Consider the following 16,301-nt stretch of genomic DNA (forward strand, 5'->3'; position numbering starts at 1 on the left):
TTGTAGACATGTTTATATGTATAAAGCTATATTTTCACAATAACATCAAATCAACAATTAAAAATTGCAGGATAAAATCTTATATTCTGGATTATAAAATATTTGGAATTAATTTTATTTGGAATTACTTTATTTTCCTTAAAAAACATAGTAGAAATTTAGAGAATAATTCCAACAGTTACACACTTTTACAGTTACTTTTTATAACAATGTGATAACAATGTTGCAATTTTTTTGACTGTAATGATAACTAACTAAACGCTTAAAATAATTTTAGCCTCTTAAGCGTTTAGTTGTAATGTAACTTATAAGACGCCTTTATTGTAACAGACCCATTGATGCACAATTGCACAACTACTTTATTTAATTTAGGACACCGCGCCGACGCGACTCTTGACGACGACGGTACAAATCGCGGGCAGACACGCGGCTTCTGCACATACTTCTTGCATCGTTCTTGCACCGCTACGTCGTGATTACAATTAATAAAAAAAAGTAGTACTATAATATCTGTATCACCTGAAGACATTATTTGGGACAAAATCGTAAAAGTATGAAGTGCTTATTGACGATCATTATTCTCATGGCTATTACCTCGACCATTAAGGTACCGTTTGCTTTGCGTATTTAAGACGATTTTGATTATATCTTCCCTAACCGTAACTGCATTTTTTTGATACCGTTAATTCAACGTTTGGTATAGAAATTAATTGTTTTGTTGCATTAAAAGAATACCTCTTTCTTCTTTCATTTGTATATTTGATATCAATTTCCGATGACTTCTAATATTAATTGTTTACAGTGATAATGAATTCTCATAAAAAAGGAATTTAATTTATAGTAAAATATTATGTTCGTCCGCGTTGAATTCTTATGATGGATATTTATTTGGTAAATTTTGATCAAAAAGGTATAATTTTATAAATCCTACAATGAAGATTCTATATCCGTTATATATTAACATATATTAACATATATTAACATAATAATATAATAACTTGAATGTTATTTTACAATAAATTAATTAACTTGAAGTTCGGAATTATTTTTTTATATACAGTGAAAATAAAAATATTATAGATGAAACAGTAATAGGTCAGACGAACGTGTCTATGTATTACCTTTATATGTTGTAAGGTTTCTTTGATCTCTTCGATACATATGTGCATACATAAACATACGCATCTATCATAAGCTCTACACACAAATAATTCTTCTGTAAATGTGTATGTTGCCTTGAATGCAACCCTACATGCAACTACATAGATGTGCTCTTGCAAATATAATTAAATTAATAGAAAGGAAAGTTCTATTCTGTTACTTGATACTTTTGTGTTAGTTTTAAGCTCTTACAATATTCAAAGCACATTTCAAATAATATTAACAGGATTTGCAACATACATTTAACATTTTTATAAATATTTAAAAAAATAACAATATCGAAATGTAATCGCAACTTTTTGCATTACAATTAAATTTAATTTATGTATAAAATAAAATGTATTATTGAAAAAATAAAAGTTAATATCTTCCACACATCTTAGATAATGTTAAATAATGGTTAATAAATTATAATAATTACGTCTGTAATTCTTTTATGCGGGGTTTACAATAGAAGTCGTAGTGATCGTAGGGTCTTAAGTCGTAGAAAATTGATCAATCATAGTTATAGTATTCTTTTCACATTCGACTGTGATTGGTTAAATTTCTACGGCTTAATTTTCTACTACTGCTACCATTTCTATTGTAGATCTCGCATTATATTTTATTGTTTTTACACTTAATCGTCTAAATTAGGATATGTCTAACATTGATAATCACCCGATAGGAGTTGAAACCTTTGTATGTATTTAACTATGTTTATATTACCTTTACTTTTATTTACGAACATTACATCTATTGATTTTAGCTTGTAGCCTTTCTCATATTTAATAAAAAAACCGTCATATTAATTTATTGTAAGAAATAAACGCGGCGTCATATTATCTAATTTGTTTCATCTAAACATTAAAAAAAGAGACTGCATACGTAATATATAAATTTACACGGAATTAGTCCAGATCTACAATAGTTGTTTTAAGCCTTAAGCCGTAAGAAATTGACCAATTACAGTCAAATACGAGGAGAATAATTGACTGTAATTCGTCCATTTCTTATGACATAAGGCTTAAAAATCTATTGTAGATCCGGGGTTATAATAGCACCTAAGATCCAGCTCAACCGTTGAAGGCAATTTCTTATTAGTTGTGTTTTTCAAATGTACGGTCCGATAAGATTTAATATTTAAATATTATTGTTTAATTTAAACACATACACACGTTTATTATTTAAAATTCTAGAAAATAATCAATATTTTGATAATTTTGTATTAGTCTTGGAGTAGAGCAGTGTGTCAATTTTAAGATTGGTTATAGAATAAACTCTCTCTGTGTTTTGGCCAATTACGAAACTTGATTTCTCTTATACGTCAATAATAAAGGACTCCGTTTACCTACATCACATTTGCCGATAGTTTATTTGCGCATAACAATTGTCTGCAAACTCTATTGCCTACATGCACTATATTGCATAAATGAGAAAAATATATACTTGCACACACGACACTGTTGCGCACAAACTGCATTACACACCTATAATATTATTGTCTACAGATCGATTGCCTACAAACATTTTTGCGCATAAATATAATATGTATATTGTATAATTAAGATATAATAGATACGAAGACACGTTTGCACACATGTATTATTACTAAATATCGGATTTTTTATGCAGATATTTTTGTAGCATGCACAAATATGCAAATATGCACAATATACACAAAACAATATGCATTTTTAAAATCCTTTTGCAATAAGACAAATTTCTATTTTGATATTATAATATTGTCCAACCTGCTTCCTAAAAAATATGAAATTATATAAGAATCCGATGTTTAATTATTACTTACAGATCGAATGCTTATAAGCACTATTTTCTGCTTAAAAACACAAATTATTTTTTTATATAATTTAATCTTAATTTTAGATTTGTACGCAAAAGTGCTTGCAATCGATCTGTAGATAATAATATTATGTGTCTAATGAAGTTTGTGCGCAATAGTGTCGTGTGTACATACGTCTTTTCCTCTTAATTTTATATTTATGCGTGATAGTAATCGTAGACAATAATTTTGTGCGCAAACAAGCTGTCAGTAAATATGTAGGCAAATGGTGCTGTAGACAATCAATTTGTAAGCAAACGGAGCCTTCACCGTCAATGTCGCTGTCGAACACTTGTGAACACTTGGAAAAACCATTTACGTATTTTACAAATAGTTAAATGTATATATACTAAAAACAAGTGATGTTTTAACATCTTTACCTTAATTAAAAATAATCTTATTGACAATGTTGGAACGTATCTAGGTAAAAGTATCTAGATACAATATAATAGATATTTTAGCTGTACCTAAGTGAATTATCTAGATATTTATAGGCGGAGATACCTATATTTGTATCTAGTTATTTTTTGATACGGTATCTTTTAAGTTTTAGATACATAGATACAATGTATTTATGCACAAATGCTGTCGAGTCTTGTTGCATCACCCGTCTTGGACGGACGCGTCTTTGTCGGGTGCTTGTTTCTGTTATATTTTTGAAAAGTGTTGCCGACTTTGACTATGCCTTGCGATTATTCAAAATCCGCCTAGCGGTCCCGCGATTTTGGATGTCCCGTTTATTCGTCCTGACGCGCGTATTAGCGGCGTGACCATGACGACGCGACGTCGTGGACGCAGACGCCCGGTGTTCGTGCGATTCTCACCATTTTCGCGGGTTATTGCGTCATTTTTTTAAAAAGACTTTACGTTACTCACGTCTTGTGCGGCATTTTTCGTTACTGGCTGTTTCGACCTAGTTCTGATCAAGTGCCATTTATTGAAGAAGAAGAAGACAAATACTGTCGCCGTGCCTGCCAACAAGCGACACAGTACAACACAGTAATCATCTCATTCTTGTTTAAACATTGACGAACAATGAGGACGTAATGGTACAATGTGCCTTACACCGTATCTGTGTCGCTTGTTGGAAGGCACATTAAATCAGCTCAGAAGTTAGCAATACAGTACTAGTTCCTATGCACTAATATACTTAAAGACCGATATTCTTACGGTTAAAACTATATTTAAAAATTACTAAAAATTTATGTAAGATTAATTAAAATTAAGAAATTGATAACGTACTATTAATTTTATGATTTATTAGTTTCGTAGATATATATATGGTACATATGCATGTAAAATTGGAATTCGTTCTATGATAATATTGACAGAGTACTATTATTAAGAGATCATCTATCAGCAATTTGCGAGAAACTCCAGAAACCTAAATTAAAAAGCACTGAAATTGAGTTTCTAGTTGAATATGTCACAGTAATGAGATTGATCGCAAAGTCTTTAGATTTCCTGCAGAATGAATTTTGCTATTTAGGCTACGTAATTCCTACCTCACTTCAAATTAAAAATACTATAAATTCACTAATAAGGCAACCTCTCGAGATGTCAAATTTTGATTTTGATGGAACTTTGTGAACTTGTAGCTTACATAAAGAAATGAATTTAGAAAAGATCAGTTGCGGCCAAAAAAAATGCATTGAAAAGGTGAAATAATTCCTTACGTGTACAAAAGTTTTCAGCTTTTTCTGTTATATTTCGAAAACTATTTGAGATATAAAAAAATGTTTTATACAAAATTTGACAACAAAATTAGCTGTATTTATTCGCGTATTTAGAATAATTATTTAATAATATTTTGAAATTTTTGGTGGTATATTTTGGACTTGAACAACAGTAAATCTAAACCTTATATCTTGATAACGGTTTCACATCCAAAATTTAAATTGAGATGTTGAATAGTAGCGATGATGATTACACTTACAATTAGTAAAAATTTTATTTTTATACGAATGTGCAAAGTTGTACCGATGGAAAGTAGGCACAAATAAGGAGAGGAACTCTTCAACGAGTAATGATGATGAAAATTTTTTTCATATCTTTTTCATCAAGAATTTCAATACAAATAATTCAATAGAAAAACAAAACGTTGTACAAATGGAATATTTACGCTACTTTGAAGATAAGAGCAAGACTGTTGATTCGTTACTTAATTATAATCTAATTCAAAAATATTTGAATAGACAGTATATAATACTATTCTGCCGTCCTCAGCACCTGTTGAAAGGCTGTTCATACACAGTTCAGGTGGCTAAATTTTAATTCCAAAAAGAAATCGATTGTTCGACACAATATTTGAAACTTTATTAATTTTAAGAAAACGTGAGAAATAGAAAAACTTAAAAATATTTGTAATATTATGTAGATCTTCCTTTAAATTGTTTTGTAATGTACAGCATTGTAAAGTTATATTTTGTAGTCTCTATATTTTCACATTATCGAGACATTTTTTAAATATCGAGATATTTTTTAATATGTTAAAATAAACAAATGAAATGTGATATTTAATTTACATTGCTTATTACTTTCTGTTTTCTTATTTTCTCCTATGTTTTCTTTTTTTGTTGAAAGTATCTAAAAAATATCCAAATTTTCAGATACTTTTTATTTATATGTATATCTATACCTAGGTAATTGTAAAAAATGTATCTATATTTATACATATATCTAAATACTTTTCCTACACAATACTTATATCTATATTCTATATCTAGATACTTTCAAACGGTATTTGTTCCAACACTGCTTGTTGATTTAACAACAGTATTAATGAAACAAATAAAATTTTATTAAAACAAAAGCATATTTTTTGGTTGAGAAATTTGTACGAAATTGTTCCAAATGTTGTCCAAATGTGTCCGAATTCATTCGAAATTTCTCCGAAAATTTAGAAAATTGTTGAAATGTATTAAAACAGATTCGGTATTGAATTGATATTTGTATATTTTCGGTATTTTCAATTTAATACCGTCAAACAATTAAAGTGACTCAATGTGTCTGACACTGATTGGCCTAAATGTTCTAAAGACCGGTTTTTGAATATTGAGAATAATGTTTACAATATGGTATCATTGTGAACATAGTGAGCCTCCTCACTCCCGGTAAAATATGCAATTATAATAAATCTATTTTCAAAATTAACCTAAATTTTCTTACTTTTGGCATACTATTCATTTCTTTCTCTTATTTTTCTTTAATTACTTATTTATTTCCATTTATTGTAATATGTTCTGTTAGATGGAATTAATATCAGATTTTATTCCTTGGTTGTGAGGAAATTTACTGTGATTAAACATCATTACAGACAAAATTAGATACTTTTCATCAAATTCGGTAAGAATGTCTGAATTTATCATTTTTTATATTTTTCGGACAACTTTTGACACATTTTTTCTATTAGGGTAAATATTGATTTGTTTCATTAATGGTGTTGTTAAAGTAACAAAATTATTTTTAGTTAATATTGTTGATACTACATTATTTTTTTCAGTGTAGATGTAATTTTCTTCAAGTATAAAATAAAAATGGTTTTCCAAAAACTATTTAATAAATACAAAATGCTATTTCCATTTTAAGTACATGCTTTTTAATTTAATTAAATATTACACCTTGTTCTGCGAAAACTATGGAACGAAATAACGCTCGTACAAGAAAGCGTTTTCAATTTCAACATAAACTAATTTAGTAATTTAGATAGACAAAAATCTTTATACTTTGCAATAATTAGCAACGTAATAACGTAGTAACATCAACTTTCCATTATGAATTTCAATGTGCGGGCTAGAATATGATGGTACTAGAATTACTTATTTATCAATGTTTTTCTTAACAGCATTACTAAATAGTAAACTGCACACTTGTTCATAACTGTTTAAATAATGCCATCTTGTACTTTAACGCCATGTGATCCCAATGTATGTAATTTTAATTAAATGTAACATTTTTTATAACTATAAATTCTACATATTGTACTATCTATATTTATCGTATTTTGAAACATTAACTATAATACAATTTCTTTATAATATTTTTACGCATTTTTATAGATGTTTGAAAAGATCACTTTGATAAGAATGTAATTTCCTTGTAAGTTCTATTAAAAAAATTAGTATAGGGGAGAATGTCCTAAATCGGACTGTGTCCCAAATCGGACCTTTTTAATTTAATTAAATACGGTTAAGCAGATTTACGTGCTATTTATAATGTAAAGTCCTTATAAGACATCGAACATGTGACAGCAGTTTGGCAGTACTTTGTCATAACGTTCATAGAATAGACATAAATATGTATTTTCAGCTATCATGCGAAAATATTTTAAAAAAGAAGATGCTTGTAAATCATTATTTAAAAGATGTTAAAAATTTGAACGGTAATTGACTTAAAATAATTAAAGAATGTAGAATTCAAAAATATCAAGAGTTTTGTGATTACTTTTGCGGTTTATTATAAAATTTGTTCCAATAGTTCGAAAGAACCTGTGTCCAAATCGGACCGAAAAATGCATTTTTACATTTTCCATTATAGTTCGACACAGGTAAGAGATACGTCAATGATTTGAAGCAAAAAGTGAAGGAAATTAAATGATTTTTCGAAAGGCACCATTGGTTTTATGATCTGACTTTATTTACGCCTTGTAGAGAACAATAACTGCAAATAGGTCCGGTTTAGACCACTCTCCCCTACTATATATTGTAAATTCCTTTGTTACTACAATAAGCTAGTTATAACATGCTTATTAAAGATTATACTTTGCAATAGTGCATATTTCAGGCAGAAACGTTTAAAGTTACTGATCAAGTATATTTTGATATCATGATTGATAATCATCCAGTTGGCAGGATTGTTATTGGTCTGTTCGGCGATATTGCACCAAAAACGGTGAAAAACTTTATCACTCTTGCAACAACTGGAATAGATGGAAAAAAATATGCAGGAACCAATTTCCATCGCGTAGCAAAGAGATTTATGATTCAAGGTTACGTTTCAATTTTTTTGATATAAAATTATTTTTATGTATTTATTATTACATACATTAAATTATAAATTCAATTTGTGATTATGGGTATGTTACAGGTGGCGATGTTGAAAATCGCGATGGTACTGGTTCCATTAGTATTTATGGAAAATTTTTTGACGATGAAACTTTTGAGATAAAACATGGACCATTGATCATCAGCATGGCAAATAGAGGAAAGAACACAAACGGTTGTCAATTTTTCATTACTACTATACCAACTCCTTGGCTAGATGATGACTATACAGCATTTGGAAAAGTAATAAAAAAATATATAATTATATATAAAAAATATACTTAATTTGTTATCTGTTTGTGTTTTACATATTTGAAAAATAATCAGTCGGACAATTCTTTTTACTTAATATCTTAATACATTTTAAGTTAATAGATTCAACACACTTTTTTGTTGATTAATTTCGTTAAATAATTTTTCTGTGATAGGTGATTAGCGGCGAAGCAGTAGTCTTTAAGATTGAACAAACCAAAACGGATAAAGATGAATTTCCACTCGTGCCTATAATAATTTACGATAGCGGAATTCTTCCAACGAAGCCATTTACTGTATCAGATAATCCTCACGAGTAATTTAACATTATTGATGCGACTTTAATATTATTAAATTAATCATTTGTTTCTTTTCCCTGACTTTTTCATGGCTTAATTAAGTTGTTGCACTTTCTTTTATTAATTAAAGACTGTATGTTAATAATATTTGCACCTTATAAATTGAGAGGCGTAAATGTTGTAACAATAATTAATTAGTTAAGTAACATTTTAGTAGATGTAAAATTAAAAATACGAATATTTTATATGCTATATATTTTATATGCTTTGTTAGCTTTATAGGCTTGGAGCTGCATACACTTACAATTTATGTTACTTTTCAAAACAATATACAATATTTATATACTTGATTGTTTTGTACTTTGATTCTGTAAACAAAAAGACTGCTTTATAAGTATAGAAAAAAATAAACGTTAAAATTTTAATACTCTCGGAAGGTAGATTTGAATTTATTCTTTAACGTATACATATTATGCATTTTCTTTATGTTTACTTTTATCTTCATAATAACTTTTTTAATGACACGACTAAATCCATAATTCATTAATGCAATATTAAAATATGCATATTTGCAGTGCATGGGCGTGGATTAAGGCGACCTGCATACCGTTGGGATTTAGCTTCTCGATACTTGCTATCTTTCATTATATGATGAAACAATTGGATGTCTAAATGACAATCTTGATATGAAAGACAGTTTTAAAAAATAAATTTACGTCTTTATTAAATATAAAAATTTAATATTTATTTTTTTATACATACATATATAAAATTATGTATAATTGTATTATGTATTGTTCTTATATATAAGAAGGTTACATTACTTGTATACATTTGATACACAACGGAGTTTGGTTAGCTTCTTATTACGTAAAATGAACGAGGAGAAAGGAATATCAGACGCCATCTCTGTAAAGATCATGTCATTGTTAAAATTGTTATTTAGACATAAACATAGAAATATAATAAACATAAAAAATTACTTTATTTACTTTGTAATATAAATTAAATAAAATTCAAAATATAACAATACAAAATAACCGGACCTTCTTATAAAACCCTATATATTATTTCTTAATTACACTAGTTTACATCCAAATGTTTGAACTTTGAATCAGACAAGATTTTTTAAATAAATTTTGAATGTTAAAAAATAAATTTTACCAGCACGATAAATTTCTGAAATAAGTAAGGTTCAATGTATTTTTTGATAATATCGTGTATTTTTGGAGCATTTTAACGATTTTTTTTCGTAAACTTGGTGTATTAGAGTATTTTTTTTAATTTAGGAATTCGGCAGATTTAGCATATAAAAACTACAAGAATCTCTTTTTCTTAATTAAAAATTGTATTTGATACATTTGTATAACTTTGTAGAAATTACTGAGAAAGGTATTATAATTTGTCACAACAATTATTAATTAGTTGAATTTTTTATCAATGTATGAAGTTAAAGTTATGAATATTTCTATTTTCTCTTATATACACTTTGGCTACGCGATCCATTTATTTGATACTACACTGCTTCGAAGCATTTTTTTTGATTGGTTAATTATAATTAGTAAAATTCTTTTACTCTTATTGATTAATTAAATTATGTACTTTGACGTAACGTCGTCAAAAATTGGACTGTTTCTTTTTATAGCTTTATAAATTTTACTACATGCTGTCATAATTTATGTTACATTTGGAGCAATTATTCTTTATTGGTTTAAAATAGTGACGCGAACAAAAAGACTGCTATATATAGTTTTGAATATAAGAGTGAATGTTAAAATTTTAATATATTCTCTCAGAAGATAAATTGAAAATATATTCCTTTTTGACGTGCCTTTTCCATCTATTTACATTTGTCTTTATCTGATTAAATAATCTTTCATCTATAGCTGAATTTATAATTCATTAATGCAATATCAAAATGTGTGCATATTTTCAATGGGCGTGGATTGAGGTGACTAGCGTACCATTGGGATTTAACTTCTCGATACTCCATTACATGATGAAACAGTTGAATATCTAAGTAATAATCTTGATACGAAGAACTGACTTAAAATAATGAATTTATTATACACCATACGTATATGTGTATCATTTTTATAAGTCAGTTATACATATACATATACAGTAGCGCCTGCGAAGCGCTCCGAATCATTTGTCTAGATTTGATATATGTCGGTAGCATGGTTCGTTTCCTAGACAATGAAAAAAGGGAACGTCATGCGCCATCTCTGTGGAGATCATGATATTATTATTCAAAAATTATTTAATTTATTTTATAATAATTTAATAAAATGCAAAAATGAATAGTATATGTACCTTATATTGTTTACGAATTTTATATTCTTCCGTCATCATGATAGTATAAATTTGCAAACATATATAGATAATCTGTCATAACGATTTCTTTATCGTCATCATATGATAATACATACATTATACATTAAATATGTATAAAAAATGCGACGATAAAAGGTTCTTTTTAATTTAATAATTTAATATATTATATCGATTAATTATATTATATCGAACGGCAAGAAAGAGAATCACAGTATAAGATAATGTCGATGACGCACACAGTTATCGCGCATGCACGCTAGGCTTTGTTGTATACGATTAAATGCGAACACCAGAGTCAGCCTTGGCTAGGCGTCTGACGACCAAACCAGTCAGTGGCCAACCGGCGTCGACCAGACCTCGGTGGTCGGCTGAAGTCGGTTATAGTCGTATGCGAACTGAGAGTCGGTCGATGCTCCGTCAATTTTACAATAGATGACACGTAGACATAAACGAGTGTTATCATTCATAAAATCACAAGGAATACACAGTAGTTTAGTGAACTCCTGGACGCGATGCGTTTGTGATCACTAATGGTGACGTTGTGACGAGTTGCTTTCGCGATTGCTAAAAAGCGTGCTGGAAAGTGCATGTTGCTCTCTTCAGGGTTCGATTGGTCCGAAAACAGCTGGGTGAAAGTTCTTAAAAGGGGATGCTCCGAAACAGTGCATAAGTGTGCTCATATATAAGGTACTTTCTATTTTCTACTACATGATTTACTAAATTGAGGCGAATGCGGAAATGAATATAAACGGAATGATAATAAACACGTGAGATTGGCTAATAAAAAGAATTATATAAAATATTATATCAAAAAAATTACTGATAAAGTTAGCAACATATATATATTCATTGTAAGCGTAAGATTGTCTTATCGTATAATATCAGCATTGTCGACAACAATTATTGTAAACGGAAGCATGAGCCATCGTATCGCTACCAAGGACGGTAGCTCATGATGCTGTGTGTTGACTCAGATCCATTAACAATACATAAATAACTTTATGAACAAAATATTTCTACGAAATTTTTTATGATTAAGATTCTGTAATATAGTATAGTCAAATTTTCTATTACACTTACTTATTTTTAAAAGTAAACAAAAAGTCTATGAATAAATCACATAAAAGATAAATGAAAAATTTTAAGATATTTGTACAACACAGTTATTAGTATTTAAAAAATTTAAAAAGTTTACTATTATTATTTACGATTGCGGCATTATTTATGATAAGATTATCTATAATAAGTAATGCTTATTATATTTTTATAATTGTTATTCATATATGTAATATGTAATATGTTATGTTATATCAATTTGGAGGTTCTTATAAATATTAACGAAAATTTTTAAATTTAGAATATATGTAGATACGTTACTTTTGTTTTACGATTGGTATTATCTACCGGATTATTGCACAAGTGCACAAGACCTCTCAGGCACACATGTGCAATCATACTTTCTGGAAGATAAGAAAAAATTCGAAAAGATTTGAAACCGTACTTATGTATTGTAGTCTAACAAATATTGTATCATCTCTTATACTAAATATGTTAAATATTAATAAATATATTAAATTAATATATTTATAACTTTAGTTGGCTAATCATTTATTAACAAATAAAGAAAGTAATTTTACGTTTTAGTTGCTATAACGTTCTGTAATTAATACTTATTTCCATTTTATTTAAAGCTGCAAAGTGATGTAATTTAAATTATATATATTATATAGTAATTAATATCAATTTTTGGATTAGTCTGCACGTCATAGAAGTCAAATAATCAATAATTAATTAATAAATATTAGCAGTTTCCTGAAATTCTATTTTAGCGTTTTTAATATATTTTTTTCAAATTACTTTAAAAATTTATATGAGAAAAATCTAGCCGATACAATAACTTTATACAGAAAGAGCAAAAAGTATTCGTACAAAAACATTTTTTGTAAAAAAAAGCCTGATTTGTAAAAAATAAATATTAATTAGCAATTTTACGGTTAATAAATTTAGTTTTAACATAAACAAATAAGCTTCGCGTGTATCCCTGATTTTTATGCTAAATTTTTCGATTACTTATATGTTTTGAGCGGCCAGAAAATCATTTTTAAATTTTTGAGAAACATACAGTTTATTTTATTCTTTATTAATAAATTATTAATTATACCCAGCAACAAATAATCATTAATTAGACATGGAATCGACGTAGAATTGGTATCGGAATTATCATATCATCTTATCAATTCGGTATCTATTCGATGAATCATTCCGTACCGGATAATGTTTACTTTTAAAAATAAGTTTTTTAAATATTTTTGTTTATACTTTTAAAAATAAGTTTTTTAAATATTTTTGTTTACTTTTAAAAATAAGTTTTTTTAAATATTTTCTCTATACGAATTCTCTTTGTACTTGCTGTATATATTTTACAAACTAAATAACAGTTTTAGACATAGAGATAATCTATATCAACAACATATAGAAATCTAGTGTAATGTTTCACACTGCACTTTATTCTTTGAATGTGCACACTCATGATTAATCTCTTATTATGATGCGACACGCATCTTTACACGGAATATATCGACTTGGCACGCAACATTTCATATATTACTACATATTACGAAACCGCTTATTTACAATTTAATCAAAACATAATTTTCTGTATTAAGAATTAACAAGAAATAAATGTCAAAATGGATTGTAATAAATCTAAGTAAATATGTGTAACAATGAATGAATCTAGATACATGTGACAAGTTCACATCTTCTGTACGTACGCTATTACATTCCAACGAACATTTACTTAACATTGATTAAAAATAATTCTTCTTATTAAATCATAGACCTTGATCAATTGCCAGACAGAGACAATAATTTGTGATGTATATTTGACGATAGCTATTTTCTTTAACATGACACACACACATACACAAGCACACACGCAATTCATTATTATAATACTTATTTATTTAATTAATTAAAATTTGTTTTACGTGTAATAATTCATTGTTGTATCCATGTAATTATATTTAAATAATCTTTTATTACTGTACAAATGATAATGTATCATACCTATCAAATACTATAATAAATATGTTAATTAGAATTATATTATTATACAATAATATGCAATATATGGCATGGGTTATATAATGTTTTAGATATTTTAAGTACAGAAATAGCATGCTATTCAATAAAATTTTAATAAATCTGTACTATACGTATACGTTTGCCTATATAATTAGCATACTTCGAATATTTACGATTCAAGCAAACAGTCAAGTTAGATGGCTAATTAAAGTGCGACACACGTAACACATGTGCGAACTACGTATAAACATTCAATGAATATTACATTTCCATGCGATATCAAACATTCTTAAAATAAAAGTTTTCTTAAAACCTATAAATTACACAGAAATGTATAGAGACATTATCAATATTGACTTCAATGTAAGGCTTAAATATAATATTTTGATAAGAACATTGTTATATTTGTTTACATGAATCATGCACAGTATATATGCTGTTGTCAATCATGATATTGTTTATCAGGGGAAACATGACTCCGTCCAATTTTTCTTTTCACCCTTGTGCAATAAGTAAAGCCATTAGACGCACCTTATGTGTTATCTCTATTATTGACAATAACCGACATGATATACTTGATCTTTTATATACTTGTCGAAAAAAATTAGAAAAATGTCTTAAATTTATTTTTTTATAAATTAATTATATCTTGCATTGTTGTTATTTTAATTAATATTTTTATTTTGTAAAACGTTACATTATAAAAATTAAATCAAATAAATAATACAATGTTATATTTTTTCAGAAGAAATAGTTTAATGTAAATGTAATTCTCTTTCTAGATAATTATTATTAATATAGTTATTCAAGGGAGTGACACATACCACATTACTGGAGAATCTTTCTCCTTTTAATTTATGAAAAATTAATCAGAAATCTAAAAATAAATTAATGACTATATACACAGTTGGAAAAAATGTGTCAAATTTACATAAACCGCATGTCGCAAACGGTCCATTCAAATTTTTGAATTAATTTAACATAAGATGAACATGTTAAAAGGTTACATAAATATTATGTAAAAGAATAAATACAAAAAAGAGGTAATATCAATAGAGTTAGTAAACAAACCGTGGGAAGCATTTCTTTTTCTAAAAATAAACATTTATGATATGTTAAATTAACACATGTTTTATTCATTTATCTTAGAATTAACGTTTTAAAACACATTATTTTTATGTTACTTGTCCATTTATTCATAAATTGTGTCATTTTGACACTAAGAAACGTTGAATATCAATTTCACACAAAATCTTTATATAACATAATCACATTATGTTAAATTAATACTCGAATATATTAAAAAATTCAACACAAACTGTTAGCACAGACATGAGTGGACCGTTTCCAACACAAATACACAATTTTTTTAACTGTGTAGTATTTATTAATTTTATTTTTAAAATATTGTTTAAATTGCACAAAAAAATTAAATTACATGTATGGTCCAATCAATAGCAATTAACGCTTTTAATTACTACATTCATTCGTGTTTTCTTTTCTTTTTTACGTGTTACGCCACAAAGACTGCTGTCGGATTGTATAGAATAAAACGAAGTTGATTGATATCGCCCATAGTGAAATAATATAGTCACGCAACGTCATGGTTTTCCCTCTTTCTGCGCCGCGTACACCATTCGCGTTCACATCTTCATGCGATAAAAGCGTAACCGGCGCACCTCTCAGCGATGTCGTCCCTATGTAATTGGTCCGTAATTAAGGTGGGCGCGCCTCTTTTTGCTGAATCCTCTCACGACCAAAAACATACTCGCTCTTGTTCCCAGAATTGCTTAATGGCAAGTCATTTCGGGAACTTTCAACTACCATTCCGTGCTAACTACTTAATCACGTCCCGTTACGCACACGTGAAATAACTAATAAATTGTTTTATTAACAATTAGATAACTGTAAAGTACGATGAATATCAGTGTTACTTAACGATATATAGCTGTCATATATAGGAAGGATCTATGCTAATAACTTTGAGTAACTTCAAATGCAGTTAATACCGCGACTGTTTGTGGAACATGTCATGTGGAACACGGTGATGAAAACCGGTTTCTGGAAAAATATTTCCTGATCTGGTAGGGTCAACGCAATCGTAAAATGAAGGGAATATAGCGCGGAACTTCAATATTACGTCTTTCGGCGAAATAAAGTTAGAGGTGTTTAGGACTTGATTAATACTTTCTTGTCAAAGAGCAATCATAGAGAAATTTAAAGAGCACTTTTAGCTGCGCAGCTGATCATGTCCCTGTTTTCTTTGTTTCAGGGTGAAAAGACATCCAAGCAGCTTCAGAC

General features: G+C 28.1%; 1 protein-coding gene across 1 annotated transcript; it reads left to right on the forward strand.

Annotated features, from left to right (window-relative positions):
• Nucleotides 1–518: 518 nt before the first annotated feature.
• On the forward strand, nucleotides 519–8,597 carry LOC108783082 (peptidyl-prolyl cis-trans isomerase, rhodopsin-specific isozyme). The gene is made up of 4 exons (XM_018551538.1): nucleotides 519–607; nucleotides 7,766–7,970; nucleotides 8,069–8,268; nucleotides 8,454–8,597. Exons 1-4 carry the CDS (start codon nucleotides 554–556, stop codon nucleotides 8,595–8,597), a joined length of 603 nt encoding a protein of 200 aa, XP_018407040.1. The 5' UTR covers nucleotides 519–553.
• The last annotated feature ends 7,704 nt before the right edge of the window (nucleotides 8,598–16,301 follow it).

Source organism: Cyphomyrmex costatus, unplaced genomic scaffold (genome assembly GCF_001594065.2).
Source record: "Cyphomyrmex costatus isolate MS0001 unplaced genomic scaffold, Ccosl1.0 scaffold141, whole genome shotgun sequence".
Taxonomy (NCBI): domain Eukaryota; kingdom Metazoa; phylum Arthropoda; class Insecta; order Hymenoptera; family Formicidae; genus Cyphomyrmex; species Cyphomyrmex costatus.

Excerpts from the sequence above, each read along its gene's own strand:
- LOC108783082 (XM_018551538.1), top strand. The coding sequence starts at position 554 with ATGAAGTGCTTATTGACGATCATTATTCTCATGGCTATTACCTCGACC. Across the intron at positions 7,971-8,068 it reads AAAGAGATTTATGATTCAAG|GTGGCGATGTTGAAAATCGC; the intron begins GTTACGTTTCAA and ends GGTATGTTACAG. Across the intron at positions 8,269-8,453 it reads ACTATACAGCATTTGGAAAA|GTGATTAGCGGCGAAGCAGT; the intron begins GTAATAAAAAAA and ends TTTCTGTGATAG.